This window comes from Camelina sativa, chromosome 12 (assembly GCF_030686135.1).
Source record: "Camelina sativa cultivar CO46 ecotype springtype chromosome 12, ASM3068613v1".
In the NCBI taxonomy this organism is placed as follows: domain Eukaryota; kingdom Viridiplantae; phylum Streptophyta; class Magnoliopsida; order Brassicales; family Brassicaceae; genus Camelina; species Camelina sativa.
The window spans coordinates 8,938,908-8,966,829 of NC_141891.1; the positions used below are offsets into that span (position 1 = coordinate 8,938,908).

The following is a 27,922-nucleotide window of genomic DNA, read 5'->3' on the forward strand; positions in this document are numbered from 1 at the left end:
TGTATAATAATTAAAATTTAACCCGTAAAAATTATTATAATATCAATCTTATATTATCATATTATATGAACAAAGAGTTATTAAAACTCATTTTAAAGATGTTATGAAAATGTAATTAAAGGATATAATTAAGTTAATTATATTTTTGGAAAAGTAATGTAAATATTATAAAAAACTAATGATAAATAAAGGAAATAGTGTTTGGAGCTCTGTGAGTGCGACACGTCAGTATTTTGTGTGAGAATGTTTCTCTTTTAATATATAAGGGATATTTTTCTTTATGATTTTTTTCTAAATTAAAAATTTATATTACCTTCCAAGTTAATAGTTTTCTTATAGATTTATATTCAAATTCTGTATTATCTAAATATATATTGTCTTGATCTAATTTAATTTATGACTTCATGATATGAAAAATCTACACGAAGATAAACATATCTAATCTACATTCGTGTAGTATCTATTCATTTTTTTTTTTTTTTTTGTATATTTGCTAGTGTTGTAATAAATAAAAATGTGTCGATCTTAATTAATTGTATCATTAAATTTATTTATCAGTAACCTAGAAATGTTTTCGGAATATTATCAAATGTCTTTTAACGAAGAAAAGGGTTAATTATTAGCAATCTTAGAAGCCAAGCTGGAACATGATTTATTTTACACGTTACCTAGTTTTAAGTTTTAACCATATGCACCAGACATCGGCACATGAGTGATGGGCGTTCGTTATTTTAAGGCAATATTTCCTAAAGAGTTTTCTAATTATTGATTTGTTTTTTCCATTTTCGCCTAAAACTTTCTTTTTCGTTGAAATTTGTTTTGTGTTATATTAGCTAGCCTTCGACTTTATGCTTTTAGGTTGGACTCACCAAACGTTTTTATAGTACACATAAAATCATTAAATCTATGCACTCTTTTTCTTTCTGTCAACAAAAAAAAATTATTTCTATCAAGAAAGTGAATTAAGTTGTAGCTTAGTTATCACCAACCCCTCTTTTGTCCCTCAAAATGATCTTAAAACCTTATTTTCCACTCTAATTTCTTTTAATTAAATTTAACTTGACCAAACATAACCGACCCAGTTAGCTGTGTGTCCCTCAAATACTTCTATATAAATGGGTGTAAGCTCTCATCATTTTTACACAACTCAGTACGCACCAGTCTCTAGCTAACTATGGCATCTCTAATAGAGAAACAACTCTTCAAATCCCTCTTCTTATTCTTCTTATTGGTTTTACTATTCTCCGATACTGTCTTCGGATCACGAAAAACACTCGATCAGAAAAAACCATGCAAACACTTCTCCTTCTACTTCCATGACATCCTCTACGATGGCGACAATGTAGCAAACGCAACCTCCGCCGCCATCGTGAGCCCTCCGGGACTAGGAAACTTCAAGTTCGGTAAGTTTGTGATATTCGACGACCCCATAACAATGGACAAGAACTATCTTTCGGAACCCGTAGCTCGTGCACAAGGATTCTATTTCTATGACATGAAGATGGACTTCAATGCGTGGTTTTGTTACACGTTGGTGTTTAACTCAACGCAACACAAAGGGACATTGAACATTATGGGTGCGGATTTGATGATGGAGCCGACAAGAGATCTATCCGTCGTTGGAGGGACCGGTGACTTCTTCATGGCTCGTGGGATCGCTACCTTCGTGACAGATATATTTCAAGGTGCTAAGTATTTCCGAGTTAAGATGGATATTAAACTCTACGAATGTTACTAGCTAACTAATTATATGTGCTTTTTTTTTTTTTTTTGAAATTTGTGTGCTAACACAGAGATAATGTGTTACTACTACTAAGTACGTGTTTTATTTGTCCTTTTTTTGTGTGTTTATTTTGATTTATGGTTAATGTTGTCAATTGCAAGAAGTCAAAAAAACATAATGAAAATCTTTTTTTTTTCCCGATAGTTTTATTAAAATGAAAAAGGGGCTCAACCCGCATGAAATAGTTATTCGTACTCCTGTCCATTTTATATCTATTTTTGAATAACTAAAATAATTATTTCCAAAAATGAATCTAAGGGCAAGTCCAATGGTGAGTTTTAAATTTGAGACTCTTATGTACTGTTTAGAATTTTTAATCAATATATAATGTACTGTTTATGAAATAAGAATAAGAATTGCATCTTAAGTCTACTAAATACGAGTTGCCTCTTATTTTCTAATTCAATTTTGATTTAATTTTGATCTCATTTATCATAAGAGTCCTCCCTAAATCCCTCCAATGAAGATGTCCTTAACTGCGCCACAGTTTAATAGATTTTAGATCCTAAAGTGCGCCACATATTCTCTAGCCCATTGGTATCGGGCCGATCCAAGCCGGACCAAGTAGAATAGTATGGGCCCATGAATGTATCTCTGCTTGAAACAAAATGGTATGGTTTTCTTCAAGATAACTGAAAGCTTAACAATCAAATGAAACATTGATTAGTTTTTCCACATACTATACGATGTCAAAGTTTGTCCTTAATTAATGATGAAAATCATCAAACCATTTGTGTTACTAATGTCTCTGAGTCTCTCTATTCCAAACCCTACCATATAACCATCAAGAGATTCCTCTTAAAATATGATAAACCATATTGAGTCGATGCTAAGTCCTCCTTCTCCTCTGTTCTACCTTGGCAAAAGTTCCCCCGTTTATTCTTTGTTTTTTGCGATATTATGATTCGATTGTTCACAAGAGCTCATATTTAGTCCCACTGGATTCATTTTAGATGCAATTTTGTGAATGGCCATACCACTATACAAAAGTTAAAGGAAAACAATATCAAACTATATTACTAAATAGCATATTTTAAACTCAAATTGTTACTTTTCAGATCCCAGTGACATATCTAAATAATAATTTTCTAATTTTCTCGAAACGTACTACATACATAGTTTCCACAGATTGAGACAACTAGAGCAGGATTCATGAGCGGATCATCTAGTGTCCAATTAAGTTTGATAAAAGTTTTGAAAGGACAAAAAAAAAAGACAGCAAGAGCAGCGATAAAGTATTACCAATAAATTCCCCATTTTGATTTGATTTTAGGGTCTCGCGAAAATTTGTTTTTAGTTTGGCAGACAGAGACAGGTAAAGTTTATAAATCATAATGTACAGTTAGGCCAACCATTTCAAATCAATCCGAATTATTTAATGCATGACCATACAATAGAATATGGATGTCACATTTTTTTCATTTCTATATAAAATTATTAAATTTCAAGACTGATTGGTACTACGAAACTAATAATTTATAAATGATATTTCGACAGATATTGGTACTATGTTAAACTAATATTTTATAAATGATATTGGTACTATGTTAAACTAATATTTTTTTCATTAATCACCACAGACTTATTTTTCAAACTATATTTCAGCTTATTTTTACAAAATTTTTAATATATTTTTAGTTATAAGTGAATTTAAAACCATATTTAAATTTTTTTCAAAATGTATGTTTAAATTTATAGTTGGTGTGATAGAAGTTTAACATATTATTTACACACGACTATAGTAAAACTTACTAAATTTGTAAGAAAAAGACATGTATAAATTAACATGTAAATCAGACGACATATTATAATGTAAAAACCATCTATTACTAAAAATTGTTGTATTATATATTCGATATTATAGTTTTTAATTTATATAATCTTATTTACACAAGATTAAAACACTTAAACATTTGAGAAGGAATGAGAATATTTAATTAAAACTAATAAATAAATAAAGAAATAAGTGAAAATAACGAATTTCTATTTTTAACATAATATCTGATTTAATTTTATATATTTTTCTTACGGATTAGGAAATTTAAATTATAAACATGCGATTTGCCAAAAAAAAAATTATAAACATGCGTATATATACGTGGGTTTTAATCTAATATCCCCTTTATAATAAAATGGAAGTACACAACATTATTTTGTAGACGATATAATATTAATAAGTTGGTTACAAATAAATTATAAATTAATTGATAGATTAATTGGTTACAAGTTTAATAGTGGATGCAACTTTAATTTATTTCCGAAAATCTTAAAGAAAATATTCTAAAAAATCATTTGATATCATCTAACTTACCATATTAACACTACAAGAAAACACGTTATTTGCGACGGAAATCTGCGACGGACAAACGCCCTCGCAAATTTGCGATGAATTTGCGGGACATTTGCTACGAAGACGAGGACCTTCGCAAATCCCTCGCAAATTTGTGAGGGAAGTGTCCGTCGCACGTTTCTCGCAAATTTGTGAGGGACTTGCGATATATTTGCGTGGAAGAAGCCATTCCTCGCAAATATATCGCAGACTTGCGACGAATTAGCGAGTAATATAATCCGTAGCAAATTTGCGAGGAATAAGCGAGGGATTTGTGAGGTCATTATGGATTTAGGGTTTAGGGTTTAGGGTTTAGGGTTTGAGCTTAGGTTTAATTCTGAAGTGAAGTTCCCATTAAACATCAAGAGACAAAAAAACATTTGAGATGAATCAACATGTGTAAAGAAAACACATAAAGATATATATATATATATATATGTAAATCAATATGTGATTTACTTTCATTATGAACATATATAAGTGTTAAAGGTGTTTTGATCAACAATTGCAATGTAGAGTCCATAGTCCAGTAATCACCAACTATATGAAAAATGAACTTTCCAAAACATAGGAAAAATATGAAATTAATAGAGATTGTATTATTAAGAAAATAAAGTTGATGCAAAAGGATATATACACTTGCGAGAGATTTGCGAGGGATCTGTGAGTGTAGCCTCGCAGATCCCTCGCAAATTGTAAGGGATGTGCGAGGGACCCTAGGTAATCCCTCGCTAAAGCCTCACGGTTCCCTTGCAATTTGATCTTTTACATGCAAATTAAAGAAGATCATTACTAACCAACATTGCATCCAGAGACAAGTAACTTTGGAGATTAATTTCCAAAACTTTAGAGATTTATCTACACATAACAAACTATTTGTATATAATAATGTTGGACTTAGAAAACTAATAATATTAGATTTTGATTTCTTGGATTTTTGTATTTCTTTAGCTTTTGATTAATAATATTGGATTTTGGTATTTCTTTAGCTTTTGATTAATTACATTTTAATGAGGATGGTCTTGGTATAAAATTAATTTCGATTGATTATAAAGGTGCGAGGGATTTGCGACGGATCCATCGCTAATCCCTCGCAATGTTTGGTGAATTTTGATTGGTCAGTTTGTCGGTTCCTAGTTACTCCGTCGCAATTACTGCGAGGGCTTTACGAGTGCTCAAAATGTTTATATATACCACCGAGCTCTGGTTTGAGCGAAGCTCAAACTCATTCACCTAAACCCTAATCTCTCTTCTTCATCCTCTCAATTAACCCTAATCTCCTTTCTTCTTCGTCTTCTCCGGCAAACCGTAGCCGCTCTTCTTCGTCTTCTCCGGCAAACTCTAGCCGCTCTTCTTCGTCTTCTCCGGAAAACCGTAGCCGCTCTTCTTCGTCTTCTCTGTTGAACCGGCAAACCCTTCGTCTTCTCCGTCAAGGTAAACCCTAATTTCTTCTATTAACCCTAATTTCTTCTATTAACCCTAATTTCATCTATTAACCCTAATTCTATTAACCCTAATTCTATTAACCCTAATTTCATAAATTAATCCTAATTTCTTATTTCTCTTAGATCTGATTAAATTGATTTTGATTTTCTTATAGATGTTTAATGGCAACGATTACACAAGGTTCCTGTCTGATCAAGGTGTACCTACTCCCACCGGTTCTAACCGTACACGGACTCCCACCGGTTCTAACTCTCGCCGTTCAACCTCGCAACCACTACCGGTGACACCGTCTTATCATACTCCTTCTCCTTCACCTTCACCCTCTAATGTGAATCTTGGCTCTGGGGATCATCCGGAGGTGACTCCATCCGCTCGTTTGTCGTCTACAGGAGCTTCTACACGTCTCAACAATCTTACACTGGAAGAGTTGCTCGATAGTCCTGGGCGTGCAGGTTTAACGAAGCTTGATCCACGTCGACCTCCAGGAACTGTCTGGTAAGCAAAACTTTAAAGTTTTTAATTTCATGTTGAAATCTGAAATCTGTCTGGTAAATAATTCACTCCTTTCATTTTGTATTTTGTTTGGAGGTTTGACCAAGATCCCTCTGTTGCCGCTACTGTACGAAGCATCTTTGAAAGAGATTTCAAAGAGCCTCATGCCAATTGGACACAGACGCCGACTAACGTGGTAGACCGTTGGTATGAATCTTTTGCGGTAAGTCAAATCTATTTTGCTAATTTACAAAATGTTTTATATGTCAAGTTTAAACATATACTAATTTACTTTTTTGTTTTTTGGAAGCAAATATATAATTGGGACCGTTCCATAAACGATAGGGTTAGGAAGGAGTTTGAAACCAAACTTAAGGACAGGATGTGTGATCAAGTGTCTAGGTGGAAGTTAAAGTGGAAACTGAAAGGTGATGAGGCAAAGCCACGGTGGATTGATCCTCAAGTATGGGTTGGTCTTGTTAAATATTGGCTTGACCCCAAATCAGTAGTCAAGAGTACCAACAGCCAGAATGCTCGATATCATGATCCTGATGGCACCGGCATACATAAGCATCGCTCAGGCCAAACCTCTTTTAAAGCTCGAGCTCGAAAACATGTAAGTGTTTAGGCCTTCTTCTTTTTGAACTAGCATTGACTTTATGGACAATCAATACACTAATCATCTGTCTGTTTCTCTGTTTCAGTGTGAGCTAACTGGTGAGTTAACTCCTGATCTTGTACGCATCCTAGAAGACACTCATCGAAAGCCTGATGGGTCTTTCACGGATGGAAAGTCTGAGTCTCTGTTCAACGAGGTGTCGTCCAAGATTCAGGAGTTGGAATCTGAGAATTGCACATGGGATAATGGAGAGAGCACTGCTTCTGGTGGGGTGCCCATTCATGTCAAAAACAAAATTTACACATCGGTAAGTTGTCTGTTTTATATATTTTGACTGTCTTTGTTTTTGTTTGAGTTTTGTCTTCGTCTTTCTTTGAAGTTCATTGGTGTGTTGTTGTTTTGTTTGTAGGTTGCTCCAAAGAAGAAAAACAGGATTTATGGGGTTGGTTCATTGCAGTTTGAAGCATCCTCTGCCAGTAGCGGTCCATCGCCTATGTCTCCGGCTAATGATCCGGTAATATTGGCTCAGAAGCTAGCTGCCGCTGAGGACTGTATTCAAACTCAGGCCACTCAAATTCAAACTCAGGCGACTCAAATCCAAACTCAGGCGAATCAAATCCAAACTCAGGCGGATCAAATCCAAACAAGTTCAGAGAGGATGCATAGCTATGATGCATACTTCGAGTATCTCGCTGAAAAGGATCCGGAATTTGCTTCTAAGTTTGGAAACACGACAAGGACCAACCCAGAAGCCGGAGGAGAGGGCAACACTACCAACACTGGTAGCGCAACCGGAACCAGAACCGACTCTCTCTCTCAAACTTTTTAAAACCTTGTGTTTTGTAATGTAAATATTTTTTTAAGACAATTTAAATTTCATCCTAGTTTGAATTTTTTGTTAAGACAATTAAAATTCTATTTCAGTTTGGATTTAATAGGAATTTTAATTCTAATACCAATTGCCAATTCAAATTAAAATTTCGATTCTAATCCAAATTCTAAATTAATTTTATTACAATTAATCCAGATTGCAACGTATTTGCGATGGATTCAGTTTCTCGCAAATTGCTTCAGCTTTGCGAGTAAAGAGGTTTGTCGCAAATTGCTAGTGATTTGCGAGGAAAGGTGTCCTCGCATATTGCGAGACATTTGCGAGGGAAAATTTTCCTCGCAAAATTTGCGAGGCACTTGCGACGTTTGGAATTTGCGAGACGCGATTTGCGAGGAATCGTAGTATCTCGCAAATCCCTTGCGATTGACGATTTACGAGGGATGTGCGATGGATTCTTCCATCGCAAATCGATTGTTTTCTTGTAGTGTAATTTCCTTTATTAAATTATTCATCCACATTAAAATCTTTTGATATCTAACTTAACATATTAATTTGTTAATTATCATTATACTTCACCTCTCATTTTTATATATGAGTCTATTTGTGAAAAAAATAAATTATTATATTATTTATTATAACTAAAAAATATTTTTATTTCCGGATATACCATAAGTTGAATTTAAAAAAAAAAATATAAATTGTTCAATCTATAAAATATTCAAGCTTTAGTAATATTATTTTTTAAAAATAATATATATTGAATTAAAATTTTTACTGAGTAATGGGTCAAAATTTGAATATTTAAATTTAATTTCATATTTTTTGTTGAATTTTATAATTTTATATAATATAAAATAATTTATTTTGAAATATTATAAAAATATTGAAACTTGATATAAAAGTTAGAAACTATAAACACTCTAAAATGATTTGTTATAGCAATGTTAATAATATGACACTATAATATGAAAGAATTTCAAAAAGCCAAGTATATTAAAACAAAAAGTATAACAATTTATTAAATTACTCATAATATAAAAACTTGCTTTTTAAAAACCAAATTTATAAAATTATGTCAGATAATGACATTCAAGTCATGATGTAGAATATACATTATTGAAATAACTTCATATACATAAACTAATATAATATATTAAAATTTTATTTTAAAATATAAAATATACAAAATTTTGTATAAAATAAAATTTAACGAGTGTTATAACACGAATACTTATCTAGAATCATTAACAATATAAAAATTACAAAATAGATGTCTTTTTTCAAGCCATCATATTTAGTATATGATTTTATTGCTTAATGTTTTATCAAAAAAAACTTTAAAAACTAATCATATAAATTATATTTTATATAAAAGTTAGAATATAAATAAAATGAATTTCAATCCGTGCTATATCACGGATCTTAATCTAGTTTTATTATAAACGGTTAAACAATGTAAACAATATATTGGAGGAACATGGAGGGCACATTGTTTTGACTTTCAACATGTCGAGTGCAGGCGAAAGCCAAAAATCTATTATAAGATACAATAATAAACATACCTTCGTGAAATGTTAGGTGTCTCCAGCTCCATAATTGAACATATATGCCTCTTGTACATATTAAACTTTGGTCTCACCCGCTCGACCTTGAAATTAGTTAAAAGTACTAATCAACGACATAAAGGCCAATCACTATATATTTGCATTAGTTAAAAATAATAAAATACTAATCAACAACGTTAAGGCTAATCACTTTATATTTGCATGATTAAATAAAGGTCAATTAAGTCATGGTTTAAATATAATTTAAGAATAATTAGGGGGAGGTATTGGTTTGAGATTTTAAGATAGTTTTAATGACTTTAAGTAAAATCATGGAAAGTATAAAGTTGAAGATTCTTACTGATTGTTTAGAAAGTTTTTTAAAATTTTACTGATTTGTTTTTCCTAATCTTGTAAAATCTCTCATAAAATCTTGTAAATTCTTGCTCAACAAATATTGCACAATATTCTTTTGATTCAACACTTCTATAAAAAAAAAAAAAATTTCTTTGTGTTCAGGGTTCTTCTCTCGACATTGCAACCTTCAACATCGCCACACACAACGGTGGTGGTAGCCATAAACGGAGGCTCTCTTCTTCTCTGATCTATATAAATTGCATAAATTATGGCGATCTCGTTGCTAATTTAGAGTCAAGAAAAGAAGTTGATTGAAGAAGTTAACTAAAATTGGAAATAATTTCAAGTGAAGAAAATTGTTTCTATGAACATAATACATATAGTTTTATCGATTTATATGTTTGCCGCACTTTCAAGATATAGTCGAGTTTTAAAAGAATAAAAAAAAGAAATTAGCAATACTTGGATTCACTTTTAGAAGTGAATATAATTGTTCATTCCTTTTGTTTTAACCAATGAAAATGCACCATATTATATTATATTTAAATAAAAATTATAAATTAAATTAATAAATATATTAAAATGAAAGTTATTAGAAAATATTAATTTAGTTAACCCAAACCGACAAATAATCTCGTTTAATTATAAAATTTAAATCATATTTCTCTTTTGTAAACACAAACTGACATATAGACTTATTTAATATTTAAAATCTAAACTCTAATTCTTATTTATAAATCCAAATTAACATATTATTTCGTTTAATTGTAAACTCAAATCCTTCTTTATAAACTTAAACCGACATATAATCTCGATTAATTGTAAAAACTAAATCCTAAATCTTTATTTGTAAACTCAGACCGACATATAATTTCGTTTAATTAAAAAATATAATCATAATCCTCTTATATAAATTCAAACCGATATTTAAAATCATTTAATAAAAAATCAAGATTTTTTGTTTCCTTGATTTGTTTTGTTTTTATAATTTTAGTTTTGATTTATTTTTAAATATAGTATTACATGACATCTTGTTCTATTTGATTAATTAATTAAAAAGGGTGAATAAGAGTGTTCCTCCCTATAAGTTAATCCAAATATTTTTCAAAATAAATTTATTAGGAGTTTCTAAACACTTTATTTTTAAGTATCAGCTTACTATGCATATAATATATAAATAACATTTTATTTTGTAGTTTTATGTATGCAGTATATACACAGAGATATAATTGTTCTCGCGATTAAGATGTGTATGGGCATTATTATATTTCTAGAGGATGATGTGCCAACTACCCACATCAATAACGTGGTCGAAACTCTATCAACTAAAAATACGACCCATAAGTGCTCATTAAATAGTGTTGGTTAAAATATGTAGAAAAGAAGATTCTGGCATGCCTGTCAAATGATTAAAAGAAACGGTAGAAACCATGTTTTTAACCGTCACGTTCACTATATAAACCAGGGCGACGACAAGTGTTATCGTATCATCCAAAACAAAGCATAAGAAAACAATTAGTGGAAGCTTTAAAACGAGAGAGAGAGAGAGAGATATAGAAATGGCAACTTCGGGAACATACGTAACGGAGGTTCCATTGAAAGGATCGGCTGAGAAACACTACAAGAGGTGGAAGACCGAGAACCATGTCTTCCCTGACGCCATCGGCCACCACATCCAAAACGTCACCGTTCACGAAGGTGAACATGACTCCCACGGCTCTATCAGGAGTTGGAACTACACTTGGGGTACACATTTACTTATACACTTTCTCTCTCTATTTAACACTTTTTTTTACACACAGTGTGAGAAACTAGGGTCTTGGTAGTCTATATTTGCCAAATATGAATTATGGTGGTTAATTAATGTATGCTCTCTCTAGGGTTTTGTTCACTATGCATGACGTAGTACGTGACTTTAACAACCTATGCAGATGATCTAAATGGAACATTAGTCCGCTGAAAATTCTTTGTGATCATAGTCATATTAGTCACATATTTATCTTATATATATGGTTGACTAAGTTGGATGTGGGAAGTTTTAACTAATGAACACGTACATGTGTGTGTGTAAAGATGGAAAGGAGGAGATGTTCAAGGAGAAGAGAGAGATAGATGACGAGACTAAAACGTTAACGTTAAGAGGACTGGACGGTCATGTGATGGAGCAGCTCAAAGTGTATGACGTCATCTACCAATTTATTCAAAAATCTGACGATACCTGCGTCGGCAAGATCACTTTAATATGGGAGAAGCGCAATGATGACTCTCCAGAACCAAGCGGCTACATGAAATTTGTCAAGAGCTTGGTTGCTGACATGGATAACCACGTAATCAATACTTAATCATCGCCACCAAAGTCACAGTCACCATCATCATCATCATCATCATCAACACCACCATCATCATCATCATCTCGATTTATGAATTAAGGTGCTTTTTCAGTATAATAAATGGGTATTGTGGAGTTTCATTTCTATGTGTACGTTTGGGTTCTGTATGATGCTTTAATATGTTGTTGTGCTCATCATATATCGGGTTCGATATAATGATTGTCAAGAATAATATTATCACATGTTTCAATGTTTATTTAATTCACAATTTTTCATATTTATACTGTTATACAGATTATTAAACATCTTGTGACCAGTATTAGACTATTTAGTTAACGATCTGCTAGTATTTTTGAATTAGGCAAATTATGAATAGCTAAAAAACAGTACATAGATATTTCAGCGTTGTCCAAAAAAAAAAAAAAAAAAAAGATATTTCAGCAAATTTTAAATTATGAAATATCTATGTGACACACTCATCATCACATGCTTATTATACATCTCATTTTCACGTAAATTGCAAAGTTATCCCCCTAATGTACATAGACAAACCTCAGAAATATCATTGCTGTAGAATTTTGTTTTTACAAATTTGCCGAAAGATCTTTATAAAAAAAAAGCATTGCGGAAAGACCCCTTAATCTAGAAATTAAGGTCTGTCGACTTGATAATTTTCCCATTTTCTGTAATATTGTGGGTCGAGTTTTCTTGGATTAAACAAAAGAGAGTAATTACATGAGTTTCAAAAAAAAATTTCCGTCAAAACAAAGACCCTCATACAAAAAGAAATGATGAAAAACATCACTTAACTTTTTATATTTGTTGCAAAAAATGAAACTTAAATTTTTATATTTCCAAGATATATCCTTAAACATGACGATGGGGAAAAAAAACATAAAGATGAGTATAAATATTTACTTGATCAAGTGGGTACGTAAGTAAGTTGGTATAACTTACATACTCGCTTGATCAAGTAAATATTTTTGTTATAATGCGCCTGATTGTACATTTTGTGTTGAGAACCATAAGTGGCACTGTAGAATCAGAGGAAGAAGATGATTGAAATCTCGTGTATTGACTTGGAAACATATTACAAGGATATATACAATACAGAAACTTATTCACCAAGACTAGTTAGCTAAACTTAAGGAAACTAAAGACTGTAATTACGTAAGTTATGGGATACGATTTGTGATATCGAATAATATCCCAATACCCCCCCTCAAGCTGGAGCATGGAGATCGAGAATGTCCAGCTTGGACCGAAAAGCTTCAAAACATGTCTGACCAAGCAGTTTAGTGAAGATGTCTGCAAGCTGTAAGTGACTTTTAACATGGAACAAGGCAAAATTGTTGGACTGTATCTCATCGCGAATGAAATGGCAATCATTCTCTATGTGTTTAGTGCGTTCATGAAAGACTGGATTTGTAGCAATGTGGATAGCAGACTGACTGTCGCAATAAAGGCGGATAGGTTGTGTATGAGAGACACCAAGGTCGGTTAGAACTCGCTTGAGCCACTTGAGCTCCTTGGTGATGTATGCCATCGACCGGTATTCAGCCTTTGCGGAAGATTGACTGACGGTGCTCTGTTTCTTATTTTTCCACAAGATCGGAGAGGTACCAAGCTGAATAAAATAACCAGAAACAGATCGCCGAGTGAGTTTACAGCCCGAGTAATCTGAGTCACACCAACCAGTTAATTGAAAATTTGGTTGTGCCTTCAATAGAATTCCTTGACCAGGATTCCCTTTTAAATAGTGAACAACACGTAATGCAGCACGCCAATGATCATCACGAGGGGCTTTCATGAACTGAGCAAGGATATGCACACTGAATGCTAAATCAGGTCGAGTGGCAGCAAGATAAATGAAACGACCAATAAGCCGTCGATAAGGCGCCGAATCATGAAGAAGAGGAGACTTAGATAAGGCAAGCTGATGATTCTGTTCCAGCGGAAAAGGAACTGGTTTAGAACCCATCAGTCCAGTGTCAATAATAATCTCCATCGCATACTTGCGTTGACTAAGATAAAAACTCTTGGAACTGCGAGAGACTTCTATGCCAAGAAAATATTTTAGAGGACCAAGATCCTTCATCTTGAAACACGATGCCAAATATCCTTTAAACAGAGCAAGAGCTTCATTCGAATTACTTGTGATGATCATATCATCAACATAAATGAGGATGTTGATGCGAATTCCCTTCTTATGAAAACCAAACAATGAATAATCGGCTAGAGATTGAACGAAACCATACCCTTTCAGCACTGTTGTGAGCTTGGCAAACCAGCAACGTGGAGCTTGCTTTAGACCGTAAAGAGATTTACGAAGTCGACAAACTTTGTTCTCACCAGCAAAATAACCCGGTGGTGGTTTCATATAAACCTCTTCCGTCAAATCACCGTGCAAGAAGGCATTGTGTACATCCATCTGATGAACAGGCCAATTATTACCTGCAGCAACCTCAAGGAACATAAGAACAGTCTGCATACAGGCAACATGAGCAAACGTTTCCCCATAATCCACACCCTCAACTTGCTTATTACCCAAAGCAACCAGTCTTGCCTTATAACGTTCAACACTACCATCAGAATTGTGCTTGACTTTGTAAACCCATTTAGATCCAATTGCTTTCTTGCCCGGAGGTAAATCCTCAATAGTCCAAGTATGATTTTCCTCCAGAGCGTCAATTTCGGTACCCATCGCCTTTGTCCACACTTTACTCTTAGCTGCATGGTTGTATGTCTTTGGTTCGACAGCCGCGGTAATGGCCACAAGATATGCTCGGTGAGTCACTGAAAAACGAGAACAACCGACATACTTGTTAATCAGATATAGAGACTTGGAAGTACCCAACAGTTGTGTTTGAGCCGTGTTAACAACGTAGTCGTTTAATGTCACGGGAAGTTGACGTTGTCGAGCACCACGGCGGAGTGGATTGACCGGTTGTATAACCTCTTCCAGAACTGGCAAATCAGATGAGGACGGAGAGATAGAAGAGCTAGAGAGAGAAGTCGGAGAAGCAGAGCTCATCGAATCAGTAGAGAGCGAAGCTGGTGTTGGTACAGGGGACGACGGCGAAGGATCGAGAGTCTCAGAAGATAAGCTTGAAGAAGGTTGTGGAGGTAATGGGCTTGAAGAAGTTGGGCCGGATAAGTTGGTATTATGAACAGGCCTATTATCATCTTCTTCAAGTATGGCCGCTAAAGGTGAACTCGTCACCGTAGTTGCTTCTTCTTCCTCGATAACACGAGATGGAGGATCAAGAAACGGAAATTCGTCTTCACAGAACACCACATCGCGTGACACAAAAAAATCTTGTGTGTCAAGATCATATAAACCCATGCTTTCTTACCGTATGGGTAGCCGATAAAAACACATCTCCGACTCCGAGGAGCAAATTTGTTGCTTTTATGAGTGTGAGCATAACACAAACTACCAAAGACCTTTATATGAGCATAATCAGGAGCAGTACCGTGTAGTTTCTGGTATGGAGTTAAACCATTCAAAATCAAGCTAGGAGTGCGATTGATCAGATAGCCGGCGGTCAGGATACATTCGCCCCAGAAGCTAATCGGGAGATGAGAGTGAAAACGTAATGCGCATGCAACAATGAGTATATGACGGTGTTTTCTTTCAACTCGACCGTTCTGTTGTGGTGTCCCGACACAAGACGTCTCATGTATAATACCAAGAGACCGAAAGTAAGCAGCCATGCTTATAAATACTGTCCCATTGTCGCTGCGAACTCGTTTTACTGTTTTCTGAAACTGTCGAGTGGCTAAAGTGATCAAACTTTTGAGATTTGTGGATGTTTCAGTCTTGTCATGTTGAAGATAAATCCATACACTCCGAGAATAATCATCAACAACTGTAAGAAAATATCGAGCACCAGAAGAGGATGGTGTGCGATAAGGTCCCCAAAGATCACAATGAACTAACTCAAAAACGGATGTTGTTTTATTATCACTAAGAGGAAAACAAGATCTTGTTTGCTTGGCGCGGAAGCAGACATCACACGCTTTATTGGAAATTGCAGAAACAGGAATTGAAACATGAGGAAGTAAACCAACAACTCTTGAAGAAGGATGCCCCATTCGATTGTGCCAAAGATCATAAACCTTTGTCTCCTGCATTGTTACTGACGCCACCAGCTCCATACGACAGAGACAAAAAGTTCCTGACTCACGCTTCCCCGCTCCAATCGTCATCTTCGAAACGAGGTCCTGAATAACAAGGAAGTGAGGAGTCATTTGCACAACACAACAATTCTCATCCATTAGCTGTCCTGCTGAGATAAGATCGGATTGCAGTTCCTCAACAAAGAAAACAGATTGCAAAACAAGGTTTGGTCCTAAAACAACTGTTCCTTCCTGGTTGGAGACCCTCTCACGGCCATCGGCCAGAATGACCAAAACCGGCTCCATGAATCTCACATTTGTAAGGAGATTATAATTACCAGTGAGGTGATGTGATGCGCCAGTATCTAATATCCAAGATGGAGAAAAATACTTACCAGATAGCTTTTCGTTACTGGAACTCGCACCACCATGTGATCCAGCATTCAACATCTTCATGAGGTTTTGCCACTGACTGTTGCTCAAACCACTTACTCCGTTACGATCAGCATCGATGACAACGTAGTTTGCTTGTTCACCATTCGTTGTATTAGGGACGTGAACCACATTAGCATAGGTCGAAGAACGGCCACGACCACCCGATGAGGCTCCGCCAGAAAAACCACGACCACGTCCTTGCACCGTTTGACTACGTGGGCACTCACCCCACCACTCTGGGTATCCAATAACCGCAAAGCAGCTATCAGAAGGATGACCAGGACGATGACAATGCTTACACAAGCCAACCCCATCATCGCCACGAGCAGCCGGAGCGAAACGAGGCTTTTGATGAGCAGCATAAGCGGCAACTTCATGAACATCATCACCCTTCTTTGCATGATTCCGGAGATCCTCTTTTTGTCGAACGATGTTATACACCTCCTCCATTGGTTGAATGGGTGTGCGAGACACCAAGCTGGATCGAACCGTGGTGAATGAATCATCAAGACCTGACAAGAAGTCATGAACCTTGTCTTCTTCTCGGTCTTTCTCCTGGAGTGATTGCAAATTGCATTCACATTTCCCACATTTGCAAACACGCAAGGGACAGTGGTTAGACATGTTGTCCCAAATCCTGTTTAGCTTGCCATAGTAAGCTTCGATCGCAAGTCCTCTTTGTTTGCAGCAAGCTAGCTCCGCTTTTAGTTGTTGAACACGCGGACCGTTCGTAACAGAGAATCGTTTCTTTAGGTGATCCCAGAGATCATTCGCAACATCACGATGAGAGATGTTGGAACGTAGAGATGGATCAACGGTCATCCGGATCCATGAGACCAGCAACGCTTGGATGGTCCACCAGTCTTCAAGATCTGCAGATCCTTCGTCAGGTCGGACAATAGATCCATCGAGGAATCCAAACTTTTTTCGGGAGCACAGGGCTGTCTTCAATCTGCATGCCCACTCTTCGTAGTTAGTCCCTTTCAACAACGAAAGGGAGATCACATCACCGGGATTGTCCGCAGCACTCATGTCGTATGGAGAGATCTTGTGTCGTACCTCCATGGTTGTCTGGTTCGTGGTCGCGTCGGTCGTATTGTTTTCAGCCATAATCGAAAAAAGAAATTTTTTTATTTTTTATTTTTTTTTATTGTGTTTCGTGCTCTGATACCATGTAGAATTAGAGGAAGAAGATGATTGAAATCTCGTGTATTGACTTGGAAACATATTACAAGAATATATATAATACATAAATTTATTCACCAAGACTAGTTAGCTAAACTTAAGGAAACTAAAGACTGTAATTACGTAAGTTATGAGATATCACAAATCGAATAATATCCCAATAGGCACCACACCAGATAGATCATCCTAAATCGGACTTTGCCGTTTTACATCGTTATTAAATACGTACATATGCGTTCAATGATTGATGTATCCAGGCTCCCTGGCCCATGCAGCTGATTTTATTTGTTTACGAAAAACGCAACCACTCTGATGCAATCGAGAATTATTATTGCTCGCTTCTTACCGAATTCAAATAACTTGACCCCACCAATCCGATAAGGCTATGTGTCTCACCCTCAATCCTCATGACCGATCCTAACAAATTTGGACTTCCGAAAAATAAAATAAATGTGTTTCTTTCAACTAGTTCCACTTGACTTGAGCCTGTAAGCTTATTTAAAAGACGTTAGAACTTGATCCTTCTAAGCCAATGTCCCATATAAGTTTTATTTAACGGCTGGTTTCGAAAAATGGAGAAACTTATGAGCTTCAGAGTTTAAAATAGAACTTACTAGCTACTTAGCTAGCTATAATGATTATCACAACAATCAAATTTCTTTTTGCACATCTTTTTGTTATTGGCGTGTAAGTGTATAACAATAATTTTTTTCCAAGAAATACAGGGTTCGTTTATCTGATTCCACTTCTATCGCTAATTAATTTGCACAAGATGATTTGAATTGTCACATGTACTATATAATTAGACTCCAAATTTCTTGGGCTATTTTTTTTTGTATCAAGAGCAATTGTATATGCCCATTAATGTATCTACCCGGCTTTGTGGAGAGTAACGACGGTTCAACAACTTTTGCTTGATGAGGCTGTCTCATGGTCTCTTTTGAATTCTCGGGAAAAAGTATATAAAGTCAATCCCTTATGGTTATTACTGTTTTCTATAAAGCAGGATGAGTTCATTTCTTTAACTCATGTTTGTTAGAGCTTTCTCTTTGTAACCTAGTCTGAGATAAAATGAGATGGTCTACTTGAATGTCCCCTTACGTTATCATATATTTTGCATCTACGTACTTGGGAGTAGTTATGCATCGGCGCAGTCCTGCCTCCACGACCTCTAGATTTACTACCCCTAAGAACCATTAGATCGATCTAGAAACGAGATGAATCAAAAGAGAAAAGTTTGGGAGAGAAATCGCACTTTGAGAGAGGAGAGAGTTGAGTGTAAAATCCTAGATCGAGTTTCCCTAATAATAAACGAAGAGAAGTCGTTTTGGTTTACCTAGTTATTAACGAAAGAGAGTCGCTATATGATCGCAAGAGAGTCGCAGTGTAAGTTTACCTAGTTATTAACGAAAGAGTGACAAATTGGTAGCAAAAGAGTGACAAATTGAGATAGTCATAATATAGTGGCAAATCAGTCACAATGTGTGACCATTTTAAGACTACCATATATACATCACAAAATAAAAATCTTGAATTCTACACATTATGAACAAAACTGTTTATATAAATCACTAATGATAACTCATAGTAGTAGTATAAAGTACATGTAATAGTAAGATTTAGTAAAACAATGTTTACATCACTTAGTTTTGAACTTTTCTTCATTGCAACACATTCTCATAAAAGAACATGTAAAATAGTCCTAATGTAGCCACTAATGTAAGACCCTTTTGTGATCTTTATGTTTTGTCGTTAATAAGCGACGTTTTTCTCTCCAATTTTTTTATAGTAGTTGAGTCGTCGCAAAATAGTCTCAAAAGTGTCTCTATTTTGTGACTGAATAAGTAGTCACAAAATGTAATCCCCTGAATAAGTAGTCACAAAATGTAGTCCCAAATTACAGGTTTTCTTGTAGTGTCAATTTTGGTTGATTAATTAAAAAGAAGTGAATAAGAGTGGTTCATCCTTAGGAGTTAATTCAAATATTTTTCAAAATAAACTTATTAGGAGTTTCTAAACACTTTATTTTTAAGTATCAGCTTACTATGCATATAAATCACCATATGTATTAATGTATATATAAATACTTATTAAATAACATTTTATTTTGTACTTTTATGTATGCAGTATATACACAGAGATATAGTTGTCCTCGCGATTAAGATGTGTATGGGCATTATTATATTTCTAGAGGATGATGTGCCAACTACCCACATCAATAACTCTATCAACTAAAAATACGACCCATAAAATAGTGGTTGTTAAAATATGAAGAATAGAAGATTCTGGCATGCCTGTCAAATGATTAAAAGAAACGGTAGAAACCATGTTTTTAACCGTCACGTTCACTATATAAACCAGGGCGACGACAAGTATTATCGTATCATCCAAAACAAAGCATAAGAAAAAAATTAGTGAAAGCTTTAAAACGAGAGAGAGAGAGAGATATATATAGAAATGGCAACTTCGGGAACATACGTAACGGTGGTTCCATTGAAAGGATCGGCTGAGAAACACTACAAGAGGTGGAAGACCGAGAACCATGTCTTCCCTGACGCCATCGGCCACCACATCCAAAACGTCACCGTTCACGAAGGTGAACATGACTCCCACGGCTCTATCAGGAGTTGGAACTACACTTGGGGTACACATTTACTTATACACTTTCTCTCTCTATTTAACACTTTTTTTTACACACAGTGTGAGAAACTAGGGTCTTGGTAGTCTATATTTGCCAAATATGAATTATGGTGGTTAATTAATGTATGCTCTCTCTAGGGTTTTGTTCACTATGCATGACGTAGTACGTGACTTTAACAACCTATGCAGATGATCTAAATGGAACATTAGTCCGCTGAAAATTCTTTGTGATCATAGTCATATTAGTCACATATTTATCTTATATATATGGTTGACTAAGTTGGATGTGGGAAGTTTTAACTAATGAACACGTACATGTGTGTGTGTAAAGATGGAAAGGAGGAGATGTTCAAGGAGAAGAGAGAGATAGATGACGAGACTAAAACGTTAACGTTAAGAGGATTGGACGGTCACGTGATGGAGCAGCTCAAAGTGTATGACGTCATCTACCAATTTATTCAAAAATCTGACGATACCTGCGTAGGCAAGATCACTTTAATATGGGAGAAGCGCAATGATGACTCTCCAGAACCAAGCGGCTACATGAAATTTGTCAAGAGCTTGGTTGCTGACATGGATAACCACGTAATCAATACTTAATTATCGCCACCAAAGTCACAGTCATCATCATCATCATCATCATCATCATCATCATCATCATCATCATCATCATCATCATCATCATCATCATCATCATCATCATCTTGATTTATGAATTAAGGTGCTTTTTCAGTATAATAAATGGGTATTGTGGAGTTTCATTTCTATGTGTACGTTTGGTTCTGTATGATGCTTTAATATGTTGTTGTGCTCATCATATATCGGGTTCGATATAATGATTGTCAAGAATAAAATTATCACATGTTTCAATGTTTGTTTAATTCACAATTTTTCATATTTATACAGATTATTAAACATCTTGTGACCAGTACTTTTGAATTAGGCAAATTATGAATACCTAAAAAACAATACATAGATATTTCAGCAAATTTTAAATTATGAAATATCTATGTGACACATGCTTATTATACATCTCAGTTTCACCTAAATCGCAAAGTTATCCCCCTAATCTACATAGACAAACCTCAGAAATATCACTGCTGTAGATTTTTGTTTTTACAAATTTGCCGAAAGATCTTTATAAAAAAAAAAAACATTGCCGAAAGACCCCTTAATCTAGAAATTAAGGTCTGTCGACTTGATAATTTTTCCATTTTTCTGTGATATTGTGGATCGATTTTTCTTGGATTAAACAAAAGAAAGTAATTACATGAGTTTCAAACATTTTTTCCCGTCAAAACAAAGACCCTCATAGAAAAATAAATGACGAAAAGCATCACTTAACTTAAATTTTTATATTTGTTGCAAAAAAAAAAAAAAAACTTTCAACTTTTTATATTTCCAAGATGTATCCTTAAACATGACGATGTGGGGAAAAAAACATAAAGACGAGTAGACAACATGTATAAATATTTACTTCATCAAGCGGGTACGTAAGTTGGTATGACCTGAAAACTTTTAAATTTTTGATCAGATACAATATTAGTTTGAGAAGTTATTTAATGTTTCATTTACAAGTTTAAAATATGTTCAAGGAATGTTTTATAGTCAATTAGTCACCAACTTACGTACGTACCCGCTTGATTAAGTAAATATTTTTTTGTTATAATGCGCCTGTTTGTAACATTTTGTGTTGAGGACCATAAGTGGCACCACACCCGATAGATCATTCTTAATCGAACTTTGCCGTTTTACATCATTATTAAATTGTAACGTACATATATATGCGTTCAATGATTGATATATCCAGGCTCCCGTGGCCCATGCAGATGATTTTATTTGTTTACGAAAAACGCAACCACTCTGCTGCAATCGAGAATTATTATTGCTCGCTTCTTACCGAATTCAAATAACTTGACCCCACAATCCGATAAGGCTATGTGTCTCACCCTCAACCCTCATGGCCGATCCTAACAAATTTGGACTCCCGAAAAATAAAATAAATGTGTTTCTTTCAACTAGTTCCACCTGACTTGAGCCTGTAAGCTTATTAAAAAGACGTTAGAACTTGATCCTTCTAAGCCAATAAATGTCCCATATAAGTTTTATTTAACGGCTGGTTTCGAAAATGGAGAGACTTATGAGCTTCAGAGTTTAAAATAGAACTTACGAGCTACCTATAATGATTATCACAACCATCATATTTCTTTTTGCACATCTTTTTGTTATTGGCATGTAGTGTAAAACAGTAATTTTTTTCCAAGAAATACAGGGTTCTTTTTTTTTTTTTTTTTTGACAACGAGAAATACAGGGTTCGTTTATCTGATTCCTCAACTTCTAACGGTAATTAATTTGGACAAGAGGATTTGAATCGTCACATGTACTATATAAGAGCATCATTAGTGGAGTACCTCTCCTAAGTTACTCTCAAATTAATTAATCATATAATTAATAATAATTTAAGTAAAGCAATCCTAAGAGTATTTTTGCAAAATCATTCATTTACTAGAGAACCCAAAGAAGGTTACTCAATCTTTTAAATAATAATTTTTTAATTTATGTTTAGTAATTATCAAACTTTAATAATCTAAAATGACAAAACAATTATTAAAATTTTTATATTACATAAAACTTTGGAATCTTAAATATATTTTATAAACTTTGGAATATTAAACATTTTTTACAAAATTCAAAATAGATCACATATTTTACAAAATTTGAAATATTAAACTTATTAAACAAAATTCGGAATGCAGAATGCAAAAGTAGTAATTCTTCAAACAATTAACTTAAAAATCCAAAACTTTTTATAAAATCCAGACATCAATAGTAGTAGTAACTAGATAAAAATCCCAAACACCAACAAGCATTCATAAAAACAACAAAAAAAAAGTAACAAGGCTTTTGATTTGATCCTGCGATACCAAAAAAAACAGACCCAATAAGTTTTGTATGTTCTTTAAACTTCAAGCTTAGTTCTCATTACTCTAAAACATCCCGAAGCTTCAAGTTTCTCTTTTGCTTGTGTTGAGAAGGCACAAGCTTTGAAGTTGAGCTTTATGCAGAGCCGTCTACGGGGGCAGAATTAGCTGATGGAGTTTCTTCCGGTGTTGTGGATGCTGTTTCAGAACTAGGGATTGTTGCATTTATATCAGCAAGAACAACTTCAACCATAAATTTAGGCGACGGTAGCTTCCTCTGCATTGAAACAAGGTCAAACAGAAAGATATATCATTTCAAAACGGGAGGATTGATGGAGAAAGACCCACCAATCAGACTTCACACACAGATTGATTAAAAAGACTCAAATATTGTTGATATACCATCTGTAGTGATATACCATGTACTCCCGAATGGTCCCATGTACTCACATATACCAAGCTCTCGAGTCATTCAAATACTACAGGCCCTCCTCCTAACCAATAACTTCTTTACCAGTTATAATTGCAAAAGAATCTCATCACATTTCTATTCCTTTGAAAGTTGAAACTGAGAAAGTAATTGAGCCTAAATATGTTTAGCCTCTTTGCTAGATCACACTTCTAAGAAAGGCTTATTATATGCTTTAGAGTAATGAGAACTAAGAGCTGATACCTTTTCAGCGACTAAATCAACGTCTTTATCTGGAGTTTCAAAATTAGGCAAAGTATAAGACACACCGGTGTCTTCCTCAGGTATTACAGCTTGGGTTTCTGTTGATATCTGTTCTGAACAACCTTCACTAGCTGCACCAGTTGCAGGAAAAATCACGACTTTAACTCTTAATCCTTAATCCTGCACTAGAAGCCCCTAACTAACACCATATTCAGTGGGCTATACATACATATAGTCATTCACATGTTAATAGACTGATCAAGAAAGCGCTACTAACATTGACAAGGAATTTTTCATTGAAACACAAGGATCAGTTTTAAGAAAATACAAGATCGTCCACGGTGCTTACAAAACAAATGCAAGAGACTCAAGCAAGAAAGTGTTTTTATGCACAGAACTAATTGGAACTATATCACATTCACGTTACTAGTTAATCAACACTATGAACTTCTACTTTCTAGTACTTTTCACCTTCTATTGCTGAAGAAACATCTAGCCACTAGTCCTAAATTCTAGAGTATAACCTAACTGTCCCAATTAAAGAATCGAGATTAAAAGTTAGTTCAGAAACATACCTGGAGTAAAAGCATGACAATCGCAAAAATAACTTTAGCGATCTCTGTCAAGAAGTTGACGCTAATAGGACTGAAGTTGAACTTCCCATCCACCTTAGACATGTACACCAATGGCCATTGCATTATTCGATTTGCAGTCTTGAGTTAAGACCAATCATCGATTCCAATCATCTACATACAAAAAAAAAAATCAAAAACTGATTGTAACCGTTCAACCTTTCTATCATTTAAAATTAGGAGGATATGGTCCCAAAAGCTTACCGAGAGCCAAATGTTTCCCCTAATTGAGTATTCACCGATAGAATTGAAAGGAAAAACGAAGAAGAAGAAACATACCAAACGAGGAAGTAAGAAGAGAGGTCTGGTGATTTCTCCAGGCCAGTGAGGCAGTGACCATCTCTCCAGACTCCACCCCAAAGTCGCGTCGGTGGAGATAATGACCCAGATGACGATAACGGCAGGGAGGGTCGCGAAACAGAGAATCGATTGATTTTTCTGGTTTTTGGTGGATTCGTCTTTTAGATCAAGAGAGAAAAGAGAGAGAAGATCAGGAAAGAAAGAAAGAAGAAAATAGAATGAAAAAACAAAAAATCTTTTATATTTATGCATCAACGTATCAAAACACGCCACGTAGCGTTGCTTAACGCGTTGCTCAATTCCTTCTCACAGAATCGATTCTCTTCATAATTGACCAAAAAATAGATTTTTTATTATGTTTTGGGCCCTACATACAAGAGTAACGCTGTGAGAATCTCCCACTAAAGATGGTCTAATTAGACTCCAAATTGCTTGGGCCAATTCTTTTTGTATCAAGAGCAATTGTATAGGCCCATTAATGAATCCATCCGGGGTTGTGGAGAGTAACGACGGTTCGACAACTTTTGCTTGATGAGGCTGTCTCATGGTCTCTTTTGAAATCTCTGGAAAAAGTATATAAAGTCAGTCCCATATGGTTATTACTGTTTTTCCATAAAGTAGGATGAGTTCATTTCTTTAACTCATGTTTGTTGGAGCTTTCTCTTTATAACCTAGCTAGTCTGAGATCAAATGAGATGGTCTACTTGAATGTCCCCTTACGTTATCATTGATTTTGCATCTACTAGGGAGTAGTTATGCATCGGCGTAAAACTTCTATGAAGCCTTCATGCTCACTACAGGGTACAAGTGTTATGAATCTTATGATATTTTCTTACTCTCAGAATTTATCTAGGCATATGTTTAACAAATATATATATTTACTTACACTGACTCACATCCAAAAATATATGTTGAGAACCATAGAATTTATTTCTCTAGAGACAGGGACAAAGATCATAAAATGATATGACAAATGACTTTACAAAACAATTAAGATTGCGTTATGATTTGTATATATACTAATAAACGATTATATATACTATCGATATTTCCTCGTGATTATATGTGTTTATATACAGTATAATTGGTAATCTCAACGTCAGGAACATACGTGACCGAGGTTCCGCTAAAAGGAACCGCAGAGAAACTGTTGATGGATGAGTCTTCGATTTACCCTGCAAAAGAGAAAGGCAAGAAGAGTGAGATTGTGATGATGAAGAACCAGAAGCGTGGATGCTAAACGAAGAAGAAGAAGAATCGTGAAAGAGGAGAAGTGGAGAAGAACAATGAAGTGTTATGGGCCTGTTGGTGTATGAGTGGTCAAGGCCCATGTCAAAGAAGAATTGTTAAAGGGTTTAGTTAAGACCCACTTGGTTGTGATGTTGTTTTGTTAAGTTTTAACTAAGTTAGTTAAGTCTAAGTCTAGAGTTGGTACAAATTGATGAGAACTGTTAAGAGTACAAGTTAGGACATTGACATGTAAGGTGTGTAGCCGAGCTAGTGGAGAGTTGTTAGTCTAAAGCTTTTGAGTAAACTATGTAAGTGTGGAAAACCTTGTTATAAGGGGGTGTATGTGAGAGTGTAAGATATATGAGAAAATGAATGAATGAGAGTTCTAAGAAAATTGAGTTCTTTGAGTGAAGAAAGAAAAGAAACAAACTTGAAATCAAAGTGAAAATATCAACAGAAACACTACAAGAGGTCGAGGAACGAGAACCATGCCTTCCCTGATGCCATCGGCCATCACATCCAAAACGTCACCGTTCACGACGGCGGCGAATGGGACTCTCACGGCCATGGGGTCATCAAGATTTGGAACTACACAATGGGTATACATTTGCTTAGACCTTCTATATATATAGTCCAACAATGTATATATACAACTAATTACATATAGTCCATGTGTGAAACTAGGATTTTGGACCCTTTGGTAGTACGCTATTGCCAAGTTAATCATTCGTCAGTGGATTCAAGACGGTTATGGTCATCTGTAATTTGGATGCTACACCCTTTTGGGTTTTGTGGCGGTTAAGAAAATATATAATTCATCTTCTTGAGAACCGTATGACGATACAATATAATAGCACTAAATTATGCAACTAAATTTACAACAAATAATGCAACTCAATAGTATTTGGTGCACCCGAAAGGACAAGAAGCTAATGTCCCTTTCTGATTTTCCTACACCAATCCATGAGGCACACAAAATAGATGGACACACCACCACCAAAGGGATGGATGATGTATAACGTTGATCCGACAAGACACTATCAATAATTCAATATATTGGAACACGTTTTAATTAATAGCTTTCGAAATTAAAGAAAGTAAAAAGTTGAGATGTGATTTTGCTCAAAAAAAAAAAAAAAAAAGTAAAAAGTATACACTACTAGTGTTAGCTCACGCTACTCTTAAATAATCGTTATTCTATTTTTAAAAAATAATATAAATTAATATATTATTTTTTTTTGGTGTACATCAAAATTCAAAGACTACGTAATATGAATTTAAATAAAATAAGTAAATCAAATTTTCTTTTGATGATAATATATTTAGTGCAATTAAGTCATATTGTATCTTATATGCCATATGCCATATATTTTTGTAGCTGTAGTCATATTTCAAAATCATTGTGATATATATTTTCATAAAATTTATTTTGTAGTGTTAGTTATGCATTTTTTTTATTTTCTTTATCGTGATAGTTTAAAGAGATTTAAAATGTTTCAATTTAGAAAAAAATCAAAATAATAAACAGTAGGTTTAGAGTGTCTCATACATATATAACTAAGTGAGTCTAATCATAGATTATTAGACTAATATATTTTTCATAAAGGTAAAATAAAGAAACAGCAACTACTTTATTAAGTTATTATCTTAAAGTCTTTAATTTTGTCTGGACTTTGATTTATATGAAATAATAATGTTTTATATAGATTATAATTAAATTATATATCATATATTATATTACATGTATATTCTATTCAAATAAAATGAAACTTTTATTAACTTAAGATATCATTGGTTAAATCAAGGAAAAATAATGATATTGTAGAATTTATAAAATTACTAGATTTTAACTCGCGGTACACCGCGGGACAATTTTTTAACTAAAATTTTTAATTTTTATTTATTTTTTTTATATTTTTTTTATATATTGTATAATTGTATTTTGAAAGTTACTTCTAGGATTTCACCTGTATACCACAGAAAATGATTTATTTTTTACAGTCGTAATTAAATCAACTTTATTTACTATTTTTAGATTCAACCCGTTAATA

At 34.3% G+C, this 27,922-nt stretch overlaps 3 protein-coding genes and 1 pseudogene across 26 annotated transcripts; 3 read left to right on the forward strand and 1 right to left on the reverse strand.

Moving 5' to 3' along the window:
* The first annotated feature begins 1,129 nt into the window (after positions 1–1,129).
* On the forward strand, positions 1,130–1,922 carry LOC104731103 (dirigent protein 6 pseudogene; annotated as a pseudogene). The gene has a single exon (XR_015574347.1). The product of XR_015574347.1 is annotated as a dirigent protein 6 pseudogene (transcript).
* An 8,969-nt stretch (positions 1,923–10,891) lies between these two features.
* On the forward strand, positions 10,892–11,993 carry LOC104731104 (MLP-like protein 328). The gene is made up of 2 exons (XM_010450370.2): positions 10,892–11,148; positions 11,476–11,993. Exons 1-2 carry the CDS (start codon positions 10,962–10,964, stop codon positions 11,742–11,744), a joined length of 456 nt encoding a protein of 151 aa, XP_010448672.1. The 5' UTR covers positions 10,892–10,961; the 3' UTR covers positions 11,745–11,993.
* Positions 11,994–19,737: 7,744 nt separating this feature from the next.
* Positions 19,738–20,995, forward strand: LOC104731105 (MLP-like protein 328). Its single transcript, XM_010450371.3, has 2 exons — positions 19,738–20,118; positions 20,446–20,995. Exons 1-2 carry the CDS (start codon positions 19,932–19,934, stop codon positions 20,712–20,714), a joined length of 456 nt encoding a protein of 151 aa, XP_010448673.2. The 5' UTR covers positions 19,738–19,931; the 3' UTR covers positions 20,715–20,995.
* A 1,904-nt stretch (positions 20,996–22,899) lies between these two features.
* LOC104731106 (phosphatidylinositol 3,4,5-trisphosphate 3-phosphatase and protein-tyrosine-phosphatase PTEN2A) lies at positions 22,900–24,861 on the reverse strand. Of its 23 annotated transcripts, none has more exons than XR_015575571.1 (5): positions 24,621–24,861; positions 24,285–24,455; positions 23,710–23,840; positions 23,439–23,541; positions 22,900–23,313 (listed from the first exon to the last, which is right to left on the reverse strand). XR_015575571.1 is itself a non-coding variant. In XM_010450372.2 (3 exons), the coding sequence occupies exons 2-3, from the start codon at positions 24,405–24,407 to the stop codon at positions 23,173–23,175; spliced, it is 264 nt and encodes an 87-aa protein (XP_010448674.2). In that variant the 5' UTR covers positions 24,408–24,455; positions 24,621–24,856; the 3' UTR covers positions 22,900–23,172. The 23 variants fall into 23 exon arrangements, 2 of the variants coding, with proteins under 2 accessions (XP_010448674.2, XP_087335998.1); XR_015575569.1 differs by having other exon boundaries at positions 23,439–23,544; positions 24,621–24,857; XR_015575580.1 differs by having other exon boundaries at positions 23,456–23,530; positions 24,621–24,856.
* Positions 24,862–27,922: the final 3,061 nt, after the last annotated feature.

Bases quoted from the DNA above. Each gene is read 5' to 3' on its own strand.
- LOC104731106 (XM_010450372.2), bottom strand. From the start codon at position 24,407: ATGCAATGGCCATTGGTGTACATGTCTAAGGTGGATGGGAAGTTCAAC. The intron at 23,314-24,284 runs GTATGTTTCTGA...GTTTCAATGCAG, and splicing joins TTGTCATGCTTTTACTCCAG to AGGAAGCTACCGTCGCCTAA.
- LOC104731105 (XM_010450371.3), top strand. From the start codon at position 19,932: ATGGCAACTTCGGGAACATACGTAACGGTGGTTCCATTGAAAGGATCG. The intron at 20,119-20,445 runs GTACACATTTAC...GTGTGTGTAAAG, and splicing joins GAGTTGGAACTACACTTGGG to ATGGAAAGGAGGAGATGTTC.
- LOC104731104 (XM_010450370.2), top strand. From the start codon at position 10,962: ATGGCAACTTCGGGAACATACGTAACGGAGGTTCCATTGAAAGGATCG. The intron at 11,149-11,475 runs GTACACATTTAC...GTGTGTGTAAAG, and splicing joins GAGTTGGAACTACACTTGGG to ATGGAAAGGAGGAGATGTTC.